Source organism: Neomonachus schauinslandi, chromosome 4 (genome assembly GCF_002201575.2).
Source record: "Neomonachus schauinslandi chromosome 4, ASM220157v2, whole genome shotgun sequence".
NCBI classification, from domain to species: domain Eukaryota; kingdom Metazoa; phylum Chordata; class Mammalia; order Carnivora; family Phocidae; genus Neomonachus; species Neomonachus schauinslandi.
The window spans coordinates 30,762,182-30,781,477 of NC_058406.1; the positions used below are offsets into that span (position 1 = coordinate 30,762,182).

The 19,296-nt window shown below is 54.1% G+C and overlaps 1 protein-coding gene across 1 annotated transcript; it reads right to left on the reverse strand.

Annotated features, from left to right (window-relative positions):
- Positions 1 to 1,734: 1,734 nt before the first annotated feature.
- RIMS3 (regulating synaptic membrane exocytosis 3) lies at positions 1,735 to 14,828 on the reverse strand. The gene is made up of 6 exons (XM_021683761.2): positions 14,586 to 14,828; positions 9,068 to 9,209; positions 6,637 to 6,749; positions 4,013 to 4,114; positions 3,547 to 3,686; positions 1,735 to 2,002 (listed from the first exon to the last, which is right to left on the reverse strand). Exons 1-6 carry the CDS (start codon positions 14,800 to 14,802, stop codon positions 1,790 to 1,792), a joined length of 927 nt encoding a protein of 308 aa, XP_021539436.1. The 5' UTR covers positions 14,803 to 14,828; the 3' UTR covers positions 1,735 to 1,789.
- Positions 14,829 to 19,296: the final 4,468 nt, after the last annotated feature.

Here is a 19,296-nt window from a genome sequence, read left to right on the forward strand (position 1 = left end):
GCTTTGGTTATGAATGGAGTCCAAGCACGCAGGCCCCGAGACCGCTCCACTGCTCAGCTGGGTAGCTCCCCTCCACCTTGAGCATGTGGGTCAGAGTCATGCAGCACTTGGGGCTGACGTCTGGGGAAGAGGCAGAGGGACAGTCTTCTCCATACCTTGACCCCTCCTGCCACCTCTTTTCTTCCCACTAGACACGGACCCAAGGGCTGCTGTGTCCACCCCTTTGGGCAACCTCTCGCCTTTTGCCCTAGACCTGCGGAGGGAGAGGACAGATTTGGGCATTCCTAGCAGACATCTCATGGGTCCAGGCCCTGGTACCCTCCCCCACACAGGGCCCAGCTGTCATATGAAGTTGGGGTTTGAGTGGCTTTGGGAAGCTCCAACCAGACAAGGGTGGGAAGAAAGCACAGGCAGGGGAGGTGCCGAGAGCAGGCCAGGCCCCTCTCCGGAGGACAGCTGCGGAGTGCGGGGAGGCGGGGAGGCAGAGAGGGGTAAGTATTGCTTGTACAGAGCTGGTGACTGTGGCAGTCTAGCTGAGTCCAGAGCCAGGCTGTCCGTGAGGCCAGGAAGCTGGAGCCCAGGTGAGTCTGAGCTCCCAGACAGGAACCCTGGTCTGGAAATGAGCAAACAAAGAGAGACCCAAATGATCGACCTCACGCAGCTAATCCCCAAAGGTCAGACAGGATTCTCAACAGTGGCACAGGGCAGGTCAGCCCCAACCCTCCTCATCCCAGCAACAGCCCCACCCTCAGCGCTTCCTCCACAACCCAGGCCCCACCGGGATGCATCCCGAGGGGGACAGGGCCACCCCCAGGGCCTGGAGAGCACACAGGCACCTCAGGGACCATCTGCTTTGGCAGAGAACATCCCCCCTGAGGCCAGCCTCTGGGGTGTCAAGACCCTCCAAGTCCACACCTCCTGGGGTCCACTGGGAGAGCTCCTTTGGCATGTTGGAAGCGAGGAGGCTCGGAGGAGGACAGGAGGTGAAGAACAACGCTAAGGGAGGTGCCCGCACTTCCCTCCAAGGGGCCTGGCCAGCCACCCTGGGAACTAAGTCTTCCTTGTTCCACTTGCAGGAAGGAGGCGGCTCCTGCCGAAGGGAGAAGGCAATCTCCAAGCCCTCAGCTTCCCAGGCATGTTCCGCTCCCCCGGCCCCCGGCCAGGGCACTAGATGAGCATGCGACATGCTGCAGGTGCATTCAGTAGGAAGAGCTGCCAGAGCACTCGGTGGGGAGGAGGGTGTCGGGTCCCCGAGGGGCCTCAGTGTGGCCAGCTGCAGTGGGTACTACATTCCTCAAAATAGAGCAGCGGTGCTGGGAGAAGCACAGGTGGGACAAAGGACGAGACAGAAAACAAAGCAGGGACCAGCAAGAGGCGGCCCGGACAGGGACACGTGGGCTCCGTCCTGGGCACAAGACCAGGCAGGGTGGATGGGTGGCCACATCCCCCGCTTCCGCCCCTGCACTCGGGGATCCGCGCCCACACAACACTCCTTTGGGTTTCTTTTCAACGAGACACAGAGAGATGTGGATTTTAGCTCATGTAGTCACCAAGACTGGCTATACCCAGACACGTGAACGGATAGAACATGGTCACAGACACACACAGACACACACAGACACACACGCACGCACACACTAGTCTCCGCTGCCAGTTGGGGTGGGCCCAGTAGCCGACAGGCATGCAGCAGGGCAAGGGGTCCAGAGAGACACGAAGACTATGTACAGGGGGCGGGGAGGGGCCGTCAGGCACCCCTTCCCACACTGCCTCCCGGCCTCTTCTGAGGTCCTTAGGAGCACGAGGGGCTGGTGGCACTCTCCAGGGAGGACTGGGACAGGCGCCTGGTGAGGGATCCAAGTGTAGAGTCTGCCACTGAGGACGTGGGGAAGAGTTTGTACCAGCCCGTGACCGCGGCACTCAGGTCCAGCTCGTCCAGCATGATCTGGGCCATGCCCATGAAGCATTTGTGGTCCATGCGGCCGTAGTCTCCCCAGACAATCACCTGCGGGGGAGGGGGTGGGAAACGGGGGCGCTGAGCCAACTCCCCGACTTCAGGGCTCAGTAGTGGACCCAGGAACCGGCAAGTCTCACTAAAGCACAGATGAGGCAGAGAGCCGGAACCGAGACTGATTTGGGGGCAACAGCTTACTGAGCACTGAAGACGTGCCAGCCTCCATCGAACCGACTCCTCTCCATTATCTCAGCCGTTACAGCCGTCTAGGTAAAGGTGCTACGTACCATCGTCTCGACAAAGAGGCAACGACAGCTCAGAGAGGTTAATGAGCCCAAAGATACACAGTAATTGGTGGCAGAGCTGGGATCAGAACCTGGGTCTGACTTCCAGAGCCTCCCAGCATCCCAGATGGCAGCCTTCCCCAGTAAGAAGCAGACGGAAAGAGTCTGGGACCTGAGGCACAGCTTCTAGTCTGCTGCTGGAGAACGGCGGAGCTTGGGGAGACCCCTGGCCCTCACTGGACCTCAGTGTTCCCACCCAGAAAACTGGAAGAGGGGAAGAGATTAGCTCAGTGATTTTCAAACTTGTATTTTTATCGGTGGATCTTTTTCTCAAAATGGAATCCCAATATATATATACATGAAAACAGACACCCAGGATCCTCCCTACCCCCACAGAACCCCAGGGTTCTGCAGTCCTGGCCATTTGCAACCCCAAGGGCACTTGCTACGCAACCACCTCAGCCCGGAGGAACAGCCCTAGATGAGTAGTTACACAGCCCAGACAGCCCCTGGCTCAGGCCTCTCCTCTGCCACCCATGTGGCCTCAGGCAAGGCCCCCAGCCACAACCACCACTAATACTCTGAGAGCAGCTGTCTACGGGCCAGGCACTCAGTGAGGCCCTCCATGTGCATCTCTCATTTACACTTCACAATATGCCACCCACAGACCATGATGGTGCTGGAACTTGAACCCAGGACTGAACCCAGAGACCAGCCCCCACTTAGCCTCTTGCTAAGCACCTCAGGTGCTTCATCTGTGAATGGGTGTGATGATCCCTCCCTCCCGGGACTGTCCTGAAGGGTGCCGCACTCTCTCGGAGTTGGGGTGGCGTCACCTTGGCCTGGGCCACCTGGGCTCTGCAAGTCGCTAGCTGAAACCTCAAGTGAGTCACTTCACCTTTTTGAGACTGCAAGATGGGGAGAATCATACCTACTTCACAGCATCATCTGGAGGCTGAAAGGAGGTCAGGATTGGAAAGCCCTTCGCCCAGAGCCTGGCACGGAGCTGATGCACAATAAGCATTAGCACCAGGCGGAAAGAGAAGGCGGTGGTCAAATGCTGCTTCTACCTATAAGCTGAGCAACCTGGGGTGGGGGGTGGGCAGTGGACTTATCCCCCTGAACTCTGGTTTCCTTACAAATCAACCAGGGGCAAAACCCCCTCACTGGGCTGTGAAAACAAACGGGTCATGCGCGTTAATGCACCTGGTACAGTGCCTGGCACAGGACGCATCATACATGAAAGAGATTTTAAACTACAACTTGCAGTTTTGGGGAGTCGTCCTGCCCCAGGGGCCCCGTAGCACTCACCTGCAGCACCTTGCCCTGGGGCCCCTCATCGAAGAGCAGAGCCTGCTGGTACAGGGGGTCACAGGTCTTCTTGGCCACCTTTGTCTTCTTTTTGGCCAAGCAGGCCCCGTTCTCAAGCAGGTAAACCTTGATATAGGTGGCTAAGGGATGGGAGAAAGCATGCTGGGGAGGGGTCCAGGACAGACTGATCCCCTAACGTCCTGCTGCTCCTGGAGGTGAGCAAGGTGAGTGGGATGAGCTGACCAGTGGACAGCAGTAGAAAAGATGGGCTCAAACACTGACTCGTCCATCTCCCCTCCCCTCAACCCTGTCCACGGGCCTTCCGGGCCAGCCATGACTCCGGGGTCGAGAACACTGATCTAGGCCAACGGGCAGCTGAGGACACGCTAGACCCGGAGCTCAGTTGCGCACCCCTGCCTGGCAGGACCCCGTATCCAAAACCCCTCTTCCCGCTGCTCGGCCTCACCTGGGAGGGATTTGGAGCCTGGTTTGGGGGTCAGGCCCCGAGCCTCAATCACTTCCACCTCTAGCTGGCCACTGCGGTCCATGATGGCAATGTGCACGTCCCCTGCAAGGAAGAAAAGGGACCCTCCAGGCAGAGGCAGAGCCGGGCGGGCTGGCCAGCTGCTGTGCAGAGTACAGTCTGCAGAGGGCGCTACAGTGCTGGAACAGGCAAAACATGCAGCAGACTGCTTGTGCCAGAACGGCTCTCGAGGGGCCACTTGAAAGGAGGTGAGAAATACTTTGATAGGTCCCCTGGGGCAAGGGCGGGGGCATGACCCTCAAGGGGCATGCTTGGGTAGCAACGAATGGCTGCCCAACTCCCAGTAAGTCCCAGTGAACTGGGGGGCTCCTGTCTTACTGAGCAGAATAGCAGCCCTCGGCCACTCCCCAAATATTTACAGACTTTCCTTTTGAAAAGATGCCGAGGGGCGCCTGGGTGGCTCAGTTGGTTGGGCGACTGCCTTCGGCTCAGGTCATGATCCTGGAGTCCCGGGATCGAGTCCCACATCGGGCTCCCTGCTCAGCAGGGAGTCTGCCTCTCTCTCTGACCCTCCCCCCTCTCATGCTCTCTCTCAAATGAATAAATAAAATCTTTAAAAAAAAAAAAAGAAAAGAAAAGAAAAGATGCCGAGATAGGAGCCTGCGCAGGACAGGAGGCATTGCCTGGGAATTAGGGCCTGTTTGCACCCCGGCCAAACGATGCAGGGAAGGCCAGTTCTCCCGGGAGCAGAGAACTGAGAACTCCTCACTGCGCTCCCACAAACAATTACCTCGCCGAGGCAAGTTCTGTATGAAGTCATGTCAGTTATTTCTAGAACTCTTAGCTTTGTTCAACATCGGTTAGCGGAATTTGAAATTATGCATTAGTCACTTGGAACAACCTTCAAAGGAATGCAGAATCATAAGCCTGTTGCAGAGAAATTAAAATTGGCCAGACTTTGGGTTCAGCCACCCATTTTAGATACTCCGAGCTATCATGTAATTGTTTGTATTTGCATACTTGGGAAGATGGGGATTTATTACTTTCAGGAAACATCCTGGAAGTCATCACCCTCCCTCTAGCTATTTCTGACCTCCCCATGGGGACGGAAGAGGGGAGGTCTTACTCTAACATCCCTAAGGCGATAAGCAAAGGCAAGCCTGCCCTTCCCACTTCTAGACACCAGGAGGCACCACACACAAGTGTTCTAGGCTGGGAAGGCACAAAAGCCTTGTGGAGGTGGTTGGCTCCTCTCACTGCCTCCCAGTCCCTGGCTGGGCCTAGGGCTGGGAAAAGCAGACTCCCCAGGCCCTTAAGAGCCTGTGAGCAAGGGCTGAGAATTAGGCAAATCCTACCCCAGGGCCAGAGGAGAGCTGATGCTCACCCTCCGAGGGTCCCGTGGGCAAAGGCTCCTGTGGAAGCATGTCTGAGAAAACCGAAGCAGTGCAGTGGGAAGAGCACTGGCCTGGGACTGAAAGCCAGCTCCCGTGCAGGGCTCGCAGCAGAGCATGTCTGAGCCCCGCTTCCTCATGTGCTGTGAGGTCGCAGGTTGAACACTGTTCCAATGAGGACTGAGTCCAGATGCCTGGGGGCAGACTGCTCAGGTCGGGCTGTTGGGGAAGGGGGAGAGGCAAGGGGCATCTCTGGGGAAGCAAGTTCCTGGGAGGAGCCCCCAGAGCCAACACAACCAGTATCTAAGACAGAGGGAGAGAGGGAGGGAGGGGGGAGGGAGCCAGAAGTGCAACTAAGAGGACCGAGTAGAGACCCGGGAAGTAGGTCCCAGCTGCAGGGAAGGGGGATGAGAAAATTATTTAAAAGGCTTTTAGGTGCCAGGCAGGTAGAAGTAACAAGTCCAATAAGACACAGTTCCTCAGGAGTAAATGAAACACTTCATTCAAAGCATCGGATAGGAACTCGATGAATTGTTGTTAGATTGCGGAACTAAGGCAGGGATTCTTATTCCCATTTTAGAGATGAGGAAACAGAGGCTCAAAGAAGGGGAGTGACATGCCCAAGGTCACACAGAGCACCAGGGATAGCACAGACTTGCTGAGCATCAAAGCTGCGACGTCTCTGGTTCACCGTCTTTTTTTTTAAGATTTTATTTATTTATTTGAGACAGAATGAGAGAGAGAGAGCACATGAGAGGGGGGAGGGTCAGAGGCAGAAGCAGGCTCCCCGCCGAGCAGGGAGCCCGACGCGGGACTCGATCCAGGGACTCCAGGATCATGACCTGAGCCGAAAGCAGTCGCTCAACCAACTGAGCCACCCAGGCGCCCCCTCTGGTTCACCGTCTTACACCGAGCAGGCACTCGGCACTGCCAGGGGTGCAGCTGGTGGTGGGAGAGTGGGTGGGCATGTGGTGAGGGCGGCCCATGCTGTAAAGCTGCTGCGGGGTAGCCCAAAGAGCAAAGCTGGAACCCCTGTCCTCTCTGAAGAGGGAGGGACCTCAGAGGGCCCAGCCAACTCCTTCTGGCTGGCGCAAAAGCCAGAGTGAGGGCTCCTCTCTGCGGCTAGCCCTGTGTCACACGGGGCCCCCACGGAGCTCACCCCTTCTGTGGCATGGCTGCCATCCCCCCACTCGCTCAGCCCTCAGGGAGACTCACCCATCGGTGGCGTCGCCAATGTCTGTCGCCCCACAATCTGGGCTGGCCCCAGCCCATCCAGGAAATCACTGAACTGGCTTTCAGCCCCAAGCCGAGTGGTGGGGAAAATGAACCTGGAGGAAGACGCAGAGGGGCACATGAGGTGGCCTGGATGGTGAGATGCAGTGGCTCCGCCCCGCGGACACTGGGCCATGCCCCTCTGTGCCTCAGTTTCCCCTCTCCATAGCATGAGTGCCCTGCTTTAGCTGGGGACAAACAGAACTCTTCATCTCTGCACGTTAAATAAAAATACTCTGGTGTCCCTTGAGAAATAGTAAACATAATAATGTTATCTAATCCTCAAGCACCAGGATTTTCTAAGGTGACCCTTAAAAGGCAGGGCTTGCGGGACACCTATGTCCTCCCCTGGGGATATGAGTGCCAAGAACCAGAAACATAGGCCAGAAATTTCGATGCCTGGAGCAAGTTCTAAGAACTGAGGTTTAGTTGACCATATGTTTGGAATCCAAGTTGATAACGTGAGGTGGTGTCCAAAACAGCAACCGAGACCAAAATAACACAACTGCAGGGTTGAGATAAAAGGCGAGCGATGGTGGGTGATCCCTGGTTGTGGGGTCTGGAAACAGTAGCGAGCAACACTGATAGTGATCGAGAGCTGGGCGGGCGCCAGCAGCGCACCAAACGCTCCCCAAGCATCGAGTTCATTCCTGCTATTCTGTGCAGCGGGAGCTACGCTTGTCTTACAGATGAGAAAACAGAGGCTTCGAGAGGTAAGACTTGCCTTGACTGTAAAACAGTGATGCGATGCCCACCTTGCAGGGTTATGGTGGCAATTGGGGCAGCTGGTGCGTGAAAGGTTCCAGACAAGCAGGACACAATAAAATGGTAGTTATGATGTTGCTGTGAACATCGAGGGCAGTGCCCCCCCCTTAGGCGCTCAAGGCTACATGTTCTGAGGGTGGCCAGCAGAGAAAGGACCAATGGGGGAGGGCGGACCCGGCTCTGCTCAGGGGGGCTACAATGGACCAAAGTTCTAAGACCTCCTAGAATAGCCCAGGTATCTGGCTGAGAGATCAGACTGTCCCAGAACGACTCCCCCCTTGGAAAGTTGGGCCTTGAGTCCCCCTTGGCCAGCGACAGGCAAGGAGAAAGACGGGTTGCCTACACTTGTCAAAGAGGGCCTGAATTTCCCCAACAAGGCTGGCCTCCACTCTGAGGGAAGGGGCTTCGAGGCCCACCCACTCTTACTGGCTGTCAGCAATAACCCCAGCCCGCACTCTGAAGAAAACCTGAGAAGGTTAAGTAAGGTCACGGATTCTCAAGGTCACAGAATTTTAGGAGCTTGGTCTAGAGAGTGTAGAGGTTGTGAACAAAGGTTATAGAGTCAAATGGCCTTAATTCAAACCCTGACTCCACCACCACTGAACAGCTGTGACCTTGGGTGGGTACCTCACTCTCCTCCCATGCCTCAGTCTCTCCACATGGAACATGGAGATCATGGTAGTGCCGACATCCCTCAGTGTTAAATGAGACACAGTTTTTGGTCTGATGGTGGCTGGTAGATCCCAGAGTAAGTGCCTAGTGACCCCTGCATATGCAGTAAATGCCCCTGGCCATTTGCGTTCATGGAAGTGGGCACAGTAATGAGACACAAGATCATAGAATCCTAAATAATAGAGCCACAGGACCCTGCTATCAATGGGCCTTGATGAAGCCGAACCAGAAAATCTTAGTCGTATAGCCAGCTTCATAGATTTGGGAGGGACCAAGGGAATATCTAACCCAGTGACTTTTGAATTTTTGACTGCAACTCCCATGCAATGGAAAAAATACATTTAACATCATAGACCTCTGTGCATCCATATATTAAAAAACCAAAACAAAAGTTCACAAGGTAATTCATCCTCACACCACAGGATATGTTTGAAATTTCTATTTCTTTCCCTAATGCTGGTTTTGACCCACTAAACTGATTTTACTTCCTGCCTGAGTCACCAACCACAGTTTGAAAAACACCAATCCAGTCCAACCTCCTTCTCTCAGCTCCATGCAAGACCACTTGTGAGAACTCCATTCATCTGAGCCATAACAATGGTTTCAGATCGAAAAGGATTCTGGGTCCACATTTTCCTCCGGAGCCCTCTCGTCTGAGGGCAGTGTGTAGGTGCTGGGGGCTGGGAGGCATGAAACATACAGATGGGATGCACTGCCCCTGGGGCCGCTGGGGGGTTTGGATGGGAAACAGCAGCCCAGAGCAAGAGGAAGACTGGGGCGCAGGCAGCGGATGTCCACGGAAGGCAGGGACGCAGAGGAACCCAGACATCTGGACCCGAAACCCAGCCAGAAAGATTTCCCCACCCTGCCCCCTGACTCTGGGACTAGAGGACCATGCGGGAAGGTGGGGACCAGAGTGGACATAGGCTGCACGCACGTGCCCTCGGAGCTGTTGCTGTTGGTGCTCCCATCTGTGGACTCCCGGCTGCCCTGGCGTGTGACCCGACTCCGCATCTCCACCGCGATGCCCGTCTCTGTGCTCCGCCGGATGTTGCTGCGCAGCTTCTTGGTGGCCCCTTCTGGGACCCCCGAAAACAAAGAAAGGGAACAAGGTCAGATTAGTGATGAGGCTTCTGTGGGAGTGCTGCCAAGGTCACCTCTTGGGATGGGGCAGGACGGGCAGGGCTCTGACTGGAGGCAGGGGCGCTGCTGAGCTGGTTTGCACAGTGACAGGGACGAAGACTAGGAAGATGGCTGGAGGCAGCGTCAGGATGGTGGGGCTGTGGGGTGGGAAGTCACCAGGTGCAGCCCAGCCCTGCAGCGTTCACCCTCATCCCTGCCATGCTCCCTGATGGCCACCTTCCCAACTCAATTCCAGCCTTTGCCCCAAATGGAGAAAGTGTTCCTTTCTCTTCTGGAAAGGTTGCTTTCTCTGGCATTCCCAGATTTGCTTTCCCTCTTCCAGGTACCCTCATGAACCCTATCACACCCGGACCTCACACTCCACCTCTGTGATACCTTCATAGGCCCAATAAAACCCCCATGGGAAGCTTGGCCACTCTCAAACTAACCTGCATTCTCAAGGTGGGTCTGAATGTGGAGGGGGATGTGTGTGGAGGGGTGCAGAGGCCATTAGGGAAGCAAGACTGAGAGAGACCACTAGGTTGACCTGAACAGACCTTGGCTTTGAGAGGTCTGCAGAAGAACCCCAGAAACCACATGGTGAGAGCTCACTCCGTGTCTCTGTACCTCTTGTTTGGAGGGCCCTCTACCCTCACCCCAGCCCCCCTCTTGAGCCTTGCAGGGAACATGGGGCACTTTGCCTCTCCTAGCAGCACACCATCCTGCCTGGGTTTCCATGGCAACCTCCTCAGCATTGCAGTGAGGTCCCCCTAGACACCCTCTCCTCCTGGGGGGGGGCGGAGCAGAAGACGGGTTGAATTGAAGGTTTGTAGGCCTGCCCCTGCTGAAGCTTCACTGCCTGAAGAGCTTGATAGGAAGGGAAGGTGGCATCACATAAGGACTGTGCCAAAGGAGCCACTGGTTAGAGGCCTGGGCAAATTAAGAGTGGAATTGCCACCAGGGCTGAGGAGGCTGGGAGGGGGGCTGGCAGCACAGCCTCCAAAAGCAGTGGGGAGGGGGGAGCCGGTTATGCTGGCAACCCCCTCTCTGGGCCACACCCCAATGGTGCATTGGGGAGGCATTGTTCAAAATGCCAGCCTAAGAAAAGGGGGGCTTCAGTCTCCCTGCTTCATCCTACTTACATTTCAGGAAGTCCCCCCAGCGGGAGGGAAGGCTGAGAGGGCCGGCCCCACCAATGGATGGGATGGGGGGACTGGGAGTGGGGATGGGCTGGTGGTGAGGAGGAATGTCTTCTCTGAAGCCAGCGCAGCTTCTGGGATATTGGAATAGCTACTATCCACAAGTCAGTGAGACCACCGATATGTCTATCAGTCTGTCTCTCTCTGTGTCTCTCTCTCAAACACACACAGAGTCACTTTAGCTGATACGTATTTCTTTCACACAAGCATAAGTAGATACAATGAGTGCTAACAATCACATATATGAGTACAGCGATCTCCCACACCAGGTCATGTATGTTCATATAATGGGCACACAGTCACTAACAGTCCTACTAGGTCTTAGTCACACATACACACAACACACTCTGCCACATACATGTGACCGTCACACCATAACACCTGATTGAACCCCTCCACTCGATCACAAACAGTGTGTGACCCACCACACAGAGGACTGGGCAATGATGGTGGGTGTAGGGTGCTCACCTTATCCCTGACTCCTAACTGCCACATCCCCTCTAACCCAGTTAGGAGACAGATGGGTCTGTGGGAGCTGCACTTTACCCTCCCCCATATCTCCCCTCCCCCGACAACACACACCCTGAGCTGAAGCCAGAGCCTCACCACCCCATGGCCCTAACTCTCCTCTTCTAGACCCACTTGGGAGAAAATTTACCTTTTTTGACCTACCCAATGCACTGTGAGCCCCTGGGTAGGGGTGTCACAGAATCCTGAAGTATTAGAGACACCTCGCTAGCCCCCCACTGCCATTTCACAGATGGCGAGCCTGAGGTTCACATGCTCACAGGGCTGGGGTCAGACCCCAGGCCCACACTCTCCTGATCTACTGACAGCCTACTTTTCACTCCTCTCCATCATGTCCACATTGGTTTGAGAAGTGATTCAGCAGAGATTAAGTTCCATATCTTCTGGGTGGGGAGAAAGTTCTTGCAGCTTCAGAGGTCTTGTCCAGTCTGAACTCTGTCGATCTGGGAGTAACTTTATGTAGACTCTCTCTCTCTCTCTAAAGAACTGGGCCAAGTTGCTTGCAATAATTCTGTGGTGCCTGGAGACTGAAAGACTCCAGGAACCATCTCATCTGTCCCACCACATACAAGGGAGAGGCAGAGCCCTTTAGCAGCACTGCCCATGGCATCTCCTGGAATGGTCCTGAACCCTCTTCCCAGAGCCCAGAGCCCAGAGCCCAGGTGGGAAGGGCTGCTGTCCCTGGTACTGAAATGAGGAGCTTCATTTGGGCAGAGGCTAGAATGGCCCAGCCTAAGGCCAGGCCAGAACCTACCTATGTCCTGGGACCCTAAAGCTCTGCCCCTACCCTCATCATTGCTCCTACAACTTAGAGAATGTTAGATCTAGAAGGAAGCTGGGAGACTAAGACCGTCTTTATAGCTCCATTTTACAGAAGAAGAAATTGAGACCCAGTGAGAATATGACTCTCCCAAGGTCCCATGGGGAGTTAAAGAGCTAGAACTAAATTCTAAAGTTTCAGGGTGAGTTTCTGGAAGGCCACTTGAGTTAAATGTGAGGAATAAACTGGAAGGGGCAGGCATGAGGCAGGGGAACTAGAGAGGAGGCTGGGGCAATAGTCCAGGCTAGATATCACGGGGCCTGAACTAGGACAGAGGCTTTGAAACAAAGAGATGGGTGGGGCTGGAGCTAATACATTGTATGGACAGACCCTGAGGAAGGAAGCCCCTACAGGGGCAGACCTAGAGCTCAGAAGATTGGGTCCCAACTTCACACAGCCCAGCCCTGCAGGGATTCTAGCAGGGAACTGAACCATCCCATTTGGGGACAGCAGGAACACCCTGCTAGGATCTTTTCCCAGAACAGAGTTTCCTGGGCCAGTGCCCATGGTGAGTCAGCCCATACATCCCTCTGGGGCCAGACTCTCCCACCCAGGATGGGGCTCCAAGCTAGGACACTGGCAACCTCAAGGCTGGGGAGAGGTGTATGCTATAAGCAAGGGGGCAGAGCTGTGGGGGCTAGAGAACTCACTTCTTATTTGGTCCTACTGTGTGACCATGGCCAATAATAACACTGACAATTTACTAAGTATCTACTATGTGCCAGGCACGAGGCTGGGTGCCTTTGCATATCCTATCTCATGGAGTTCCCTGGACAACTCTGCAAGGCAAGTATCACTGTCCTTATTCCACAATCAAGGAAGCAGACTCAGAGAAGTGAAATAACTTGCCTGAGTCACCCAACTAGCAAATGACAGGGTGTGGCTCGGAAGGCCAACCTGAAGTTGTTCTCCAGGAAAGTGCCTTCTCTCAGGCTCAGATGCCGCATCAATAAAATGAGTATATCAGACTAGATGATCCCAAGGGGCCCTCCCTGCTCTCACATTCAGAGATTAGGTGATCCACAGAGACTTTCAGTTAAAAGGGCATCTGGGCCGTTCACCTGGCTCAGGCCCAGGCCTTCAGTTGTACCCTTGCATACTATGGAGACAAATGATCCTGAAGCCCTATCGTCATTCATCTCCCCTTGAGGCTTCAGGTCTTCTTGGTGTCTACTCCAAGCCCTGCCTGCTGGCTGTGGAGTCTGGGTAGGTGGACAACCCCAGGCCGACCACCAGAATGTCTCCCAGTGACTCAGGTCCCAGCCTGGGCCTTGGAAGACTGTCTGTCCAAATCGCTTGGGCATGAAGAAGCCTTTGGGTCTGAAGCTGAACCAGGTAGATTCAGCTGGAGATTAGCAGGGTTTGGACTCTTGAAGCCACACTCCTGGGGTCCAATACCTCCTCAACCTAATCTTAATCTCCTAAACTTAATCTCACCCCTTGATCCTGTACCAGCCCACCTCCTGGATCCATATCTCCCTGACTCCCTAGTACCAGGCCTAAATTGCACACTTACAGAGGCCATGCCCATCCCGGGGCACAGAAAACCTCCAGCCCCCTCCCCATCCAGCATTTCCCTGAGCCAGAAACCACATCGAAGCTTGATTGCTGGAAAAGACCATCCCACGTGCTCCTGTGAAGGGCTTTGTAAAAATCTATTTTAAGGCCTGGAAAAGTCTCCCACCCTCAGCCCCAACTGGGAGTCTTGATGAGCATTCTCTCTGGATCCTCTGGTGCCCCCACCCCCTCACCACCCCCATCCAGCTGCCCTATTTGAAGGTTTCCTGGGGAAGTTGTTACTCTGAACAAAATAAGCAGGAAGAGATTTTAAAACAAAACCAGCTGGTGTCTGGCTGATGCCACAAAGTGAGGAGGTCTTGGCGGGGGGGGGGGGGCTGGCTCTTTTGTGATGTGGGGTCCAGTGTGACTGTGTGTGACAAAGTGGGTCACCCACCAGTCTGAGCATAACTGGCATTCCAAAACTAGGTGTCTGAGAAAATACACTTTTCCAGATGTAGCTGTTAAGGTGTGTGTGAATCTGGATTCACGAGGTATGGGCATATGGGAGTGCAGCATGCTTCTGTGACCATGCGCCATTGTGTGTGCGTGTGTGTAACTACGCTTCTGTCATCTGGGTCTGTGCATCAGTACGCAGAGGGCTGTGTTTATGTGATTTGCACGACCACGAACAGTGTGAATGGCTGTACTATGCTTTCCTGGCAGTAGGGGTGGCCCAGCTGAGCAACGGGGCACACTGTTTATGTGACTACGCAAGGTGTGTGTGTCTCTCTTGTGACTTGGAATGTATATGCATAACTGTAACTACATTTGGGTGGCTGTTTGCACTTGGGAAACTCAGAGAACACAGGTAAGCCTGAATCCTGTGGAAGTGTGTCTGTGAAGTTGTGTCACTTGTCACAGTGCCAGGAATACGACGGCTGGTTCATAAAGCATCGATGATGAATGTGTATGTCTGTGCATGGAGGCAGCAGAGTTAAAGTTTAGGAGCATGAACCCAGAAGCCCGGCTGCTGGGGTTTGAATTCAGGCTCCACCAGCCCACTAGCTATGTAGTTTGGGGCATCTTACTCCCCGTTCTCTGTGCTTTTGTATCTGCCTCATGGAGTTTGCGGGGATTCCATGAGTCAGGACATGGACCGGACCCAGAACAGCACGTGGTATACGGTACGTGCTCTAGAAGTATCTGTGGGCGTGACAACCTTCCCTGGGTGCCCTGTCATGACAAGGTGCCCCAACCCAGGCCCTCCGAGTCCTATGCCCTCTCACCAGACGGGGGCAGCTGCAGCGTGCTCTTGCTCCACTGGGTCAGGCCCACAATGGCCACCATCTTGGCCCCAAGGCTGCTGCGCCGCTTCTTGGCCGTGGTGGTCCCGGTCCCACCCCCAGCCTGCTGGGGGCCGCAGATTTCACCACTGATGCTGGAGCTCCGAACCACATTCCTGGAGGCCGCGGCCGAGGCCGGACCCGGCTCTCCGTTAAACATGGTCCGAGGGGCGGCAAGGCCTCAGGCAACCCTGTGGGGGAGAGCAGGAGACAATTGGGTCCCACATCAGGCCCTGGAGCCACTCTACTGCAGCCCATTGCTTCCTAGCTGTGTGACCTTGGGTCAGTCACCTGGCCTCTCTGAGGCTGTGAGGATTAAATGAATAAATAAAGGTAAAGAGTGTACCCAGCGTCTGGCTCAATAAATGGTACCACTCTTATGAGCATATGGCTGTCCTAGCAAGTGACCTGGTTTGGCAGTCAAGGCAGAGGCTGTGGAGTCATTTGGCCCACTCTCGAATTCCAAAGGCCTCTACACACTGGCTGTGTGATCTTGTGACCAAGCACCTTGGGGTTTCAGTGAACACCTCAGCAAAATGAGAAATAAAAGCACTTACCTCACAGGATTGTTGTAAGGATTAAATTAGAGCATGAGAAGGCGCCTAGAACAGTGTCAGGCATGGAGTAAATATTCAGTAGGTGTGATTACTTTCACAGCCAATAATAAGAACAAGGAGAGCAAAAGTGGCCCCAGCCTCCGGGGACGACGGAAGGGGACCTCCTGCTAAAGGGGACAGCACAGAGAAGTATAAAGGAGCAGGCATGAGTCACCCTGAAGCATCCCACAGAGCGGCAGCCTCTGGAGGTGTTTTAACCCGTTTCCCTCCCAGGGTCTTTCCTATCTATGCATTTTTAAAAATAATTGAACTCATACTGCAAATACAATTTTACACCCTGGTGTTTTTCATTTAACATCAGATCGCAAGCATTTCCCAATGTCATTAGCATGTTTTAATATACGGTATACATGTTTTAATACCACCATAATATTCCGTTGTATGGTGGTAGCATAATGGACTTAACTATTTCAATGCAGTGACCTCTTAGATCAGGTCCGACTTCTTCCCCTCTCTCCTGCCTTTTAAACAACACTGCAATAAACATGTTTCTACACTGCTTTGATCTGCTTCTTTCCTTAGGATTGATTCCCAGAAACAGAGTGCCTGGGCTGGGTGTGGAGACTGCTGGGAGCCTCCCCAACGTCCACTCTCCCTGCTTCCTGGCAGAGTGCTGGTTTTGTCAGGTACCACCCATCCCATTTCGGAGGTAGATCCAGATTAGCTCAAGCCAATCAATGAGTGGCACTTACCTCGGTAACTAGTACTGGTCCGAGGGCAGGCCTATGATTAGTTGGCCCCATGTGACTTAAGGGGAAGATTTGGATTCCATGCTTTTCGGAGAGGTGAAGTCTCCCTCCCCCACTTCTTCCCTCAAGACCCTTCCCCCTAGGGTGGGCCCAGTCCTAGGAGGAAGCCAGTGTCGCTGAGTGCCGCAGAGCAATGGGAAGGACCTCAGGCCACCCTGGAGCCTGCCTTTTTCTGGCCTAACCAGTTATGCAGAGAATGTGCTTACACCAGTTGGAATCAGTGTTCTCCGTTACATCCCAAAGCATCCCACCTGATACCGAGGACACAAACATTTCTTTGATTCTTGAAAGATATTGCCAAATTCCTTCCAAAGCTGCATTCAACGAATATTTAAGCCCCTAAAATTCCAAGACCTAGGCTGAGTGCCAAGGATATGGCAGTGAGCCAGGCCAACGTGGTCCTGCCCTCCCAGAGCCTCCAGTCCAGGAGGAGAGACAGACAGTAAGTCACTGATTATATAATTAAATATTAAATCTGATGAGCACGAGGGAAGAAAGAGGGCATTGGGACCCACTTTGGGGGAGCAAGGGAGCAGGGCAGCATGCGTCTATGGCTCGGTTTTGCACAGAGGCGGGATCGCCAGCTGCCGGCCTCTACAACTTGGCCCAAAGTCCCATACAGCAGTGGGTGTCCTCCGCTCAGAGTATAGGAAAAGTGGCACTCTGGCAGGCTCTGCCTATAACCCTTCCCAGCTCTGTCCCCAGCTACAGAGCTCTTGCCAGGGCAGCTCCTCATCCCAGGGCTCAGGTCACTCTGCTTGACCCTCTGCCCTCAGGCCTGTCACCCAGAGGGTATCTGACTTCAAAAGGACAGAGTTGAAGTGTGTGTGTGGGTGGAGGAGAATGAGGGAGAAGGAAGGGGCCACTCTAAAGGATTCAGTCCCCAGATAGCTGTGAATGGTAGCCGCTTGGCCTCCTGATCAGTGCAGCTCCTGCCAACCAGGCAAATTGGGGCTGACGGTGGGATGAGTCAAAGCTGTGTTCCCCCTCCTTTGTGGTTGTCTGGGCTGTTTTTGCTCACCCCGTGATATGTGCAGAGTCCCAGATTCTATTTCTCCATCCATCCCCCACTAACCTTGCAGCTAACGGAAAGTCCCCTGGACGTGGGCCTCTGATGATCTCTTCTCTTTAGTTTCCAAATCTAGAGCCAGTTTGTGTGTTTTTTGAGGTATCTGCATGGTCTTTTGGTGGATGGTGGGAGAGGGCTTACAGTATAAGCCTAATTTACTCGTTAAAGTATTCCTGTTAGGTGTGTGGTAATCTCCATGTCACAGATGAGAAACTTGAGTCTCCGAAAAGTCAAGGCCTTGCCCATCCTACTCAGCTAAGAAATGGCAACACCTGGACTTGAACCCAGCTCTCCTTTTCCCACAAAGATGCAGACATAGGGGCTCCTAGGTGGCTCAGTCGGTTAAGTGTCCTATTCCGGGTTTTGCCTTAGGTCATGATCTCAGGGTTGTGGGATCGAGCCCCCTGTCCTTGGGCTCCATGGCAGATTCTCTCTCTTCCTCTGCCTCTGCCCCTCCCCCCACTCATGCTCTCTCTCAAAATAAATAAATAAAATCTTAAAAAAAAAAAAAAGATGCACACATGCTCAGCAGCTCCTGCTCCTTCAACCCAGAGCTCACCCAAAGGTGTGGGCCCATCCCTCCCCTTCAGCCTTTGCCCTGGGTCTCTGGCTCTTTGAAAACTCTGCAAAAAAAAAAAAAAAATCTCTCTGGCCCAGGTTATCACAGCTGGCATGAGCATGTGAGGGGCAGGAGAAACCCCACTCAGACCACAGCTGGAGAAGCAAGTGCCTCCCCGGCACAGCCTACAGGAAGTTCAAGAGTGCCACTCCCAGGGCCTGAGAAGGGAGGAAGGTATGGGACAAAATTCCTGACCCCGCCAACCCAGGGGCTCATGTTTCCTCATGAATAATGAATGACACTGACAAGCAGATGGTTTGACATCCAGGACTCATCTGGAGCTACTTTCTCATCTTTAACCACCCAGGGATCACCCAGGGGACCTGGAGAGCTGATGAATGCTTCAGAGAGCCCCACCAGACAGGCCACCCTCCAGGGGCCAGGAGGAGCCAAACCTGAAGCAGGGGACCCAAGGTCTTAGGGCCTGACCCCTGGGTTGGGTGGCCTGGGAGGAGTAAGAATCAGGAAGTGGGATTAGAACGTTATACAGACTCCTGTGTCACTTTCTCTGGGCCTTGATTTCCTCATCTGTGTGTAAAATGAAGCAGTTGGATTAGGTGATCTCTAGAAGCCCTTTTAACTAGAGAGTAGAGCCTGTGAACACATACTGCATTGGCAGGCTCAGAGCTGGGGCTCCAGGGGCTTCTCTGACAGCTGGTCTAGCTCGAGAGGAGTGAGACAAAGAGACAGAAGGAGAGCCTCCTCACAGTGACACCACAGGGAAAGGGGCAGCAAGCAGAGATGGGGGCAGGGTGGTGAGGGGCCAGCAAGGCACAGAACGTAGCACCCCCCATACTGGTCGTTCTGAAAGACTGCTAAATGAACTACATCCTCCCCACAAAAGTCACTCCAACAATTCCCTGCCTCTGAGCATGCCTGTTCCTTCCCCAGCCCAGTTCGCGGCTCCCCAAGGAAGGGAACCCTCCCTCGCCAGGTCACAGGGACCTCACTCTGGAGTTCTCTCAGCCGACTCCCATCTACTACTACTACAGCAGCATCTCCTACTATGGCTCGGATTTCCCGTTCAGGGACAAGGACTACTGTCCCCACTCCTGCCAAAGCTCCATGCCAGCAGAGACCTTCCAAGCTCCTCAAGGAAGGAGGCTAGTGTTTTCTTTCCAGCCATGGATATTTGACCTCCACCCTGGAGTCTTAGTACACTAAGGGCTCTCCAAACCATCTCTTGAATCCTGGCAACAGGGGTCTCAGGGCTCTGCCAGGCTACCCAGGCCCCTTGGTCCCTTTGACGATGTGTCTAACCAGATCATGAGCCTTTTTTTGAGCGTCAATGAGGCGGTCAGAAAGCCCAAGATAAACCCAGCTACCCACCCTTTCAACAGGAGAGAGCAAGGAATCTGTCACAGGGTGATGGTAGGTTCACCCACAACAGACATCACTAATCCATTTCTTTCCCATCAAGGCCAGATTTAACCTCCGAATCCCTCTCAACCAATTGGTGAGAACTGGCTCATAATTAAAAATAGATTTGCCATCCCTATTCCAGCCTGAGTCTTTCATCTCGCAGAGTGGGACCTTAAGGCCCGGGATGGGAAAGAGACACACCCAGGGTCACATAGAACGTTGGTGACAAAACCAGAGC

Bases quoted from the DNA above. Each gene is read 5' to 3' on its own strand.
- RIMS3 (XM_021683761.2), bottom strand. From the start codon at position 14,802: ATGTTTAACGGAGAGCCGGGTCCGGCCTCGGCCGCGGCCTCCAGGAAT. The intron at 6,750-9,067 runs GTGCGTGCAGCC...GTCTTCCTCCAG, and splicing joins AGCAACAGCTCCGAGGGCAC to GTTCATTTTCCCCACCACTC. The intron at 2,003-3,546 runs GTGAGTGCTACG...CCTCCCCCGCAG, and splicing joins CCCAGGGCAAGGTGCTGCAG to GTGATTGTCTGGGGAGACTA.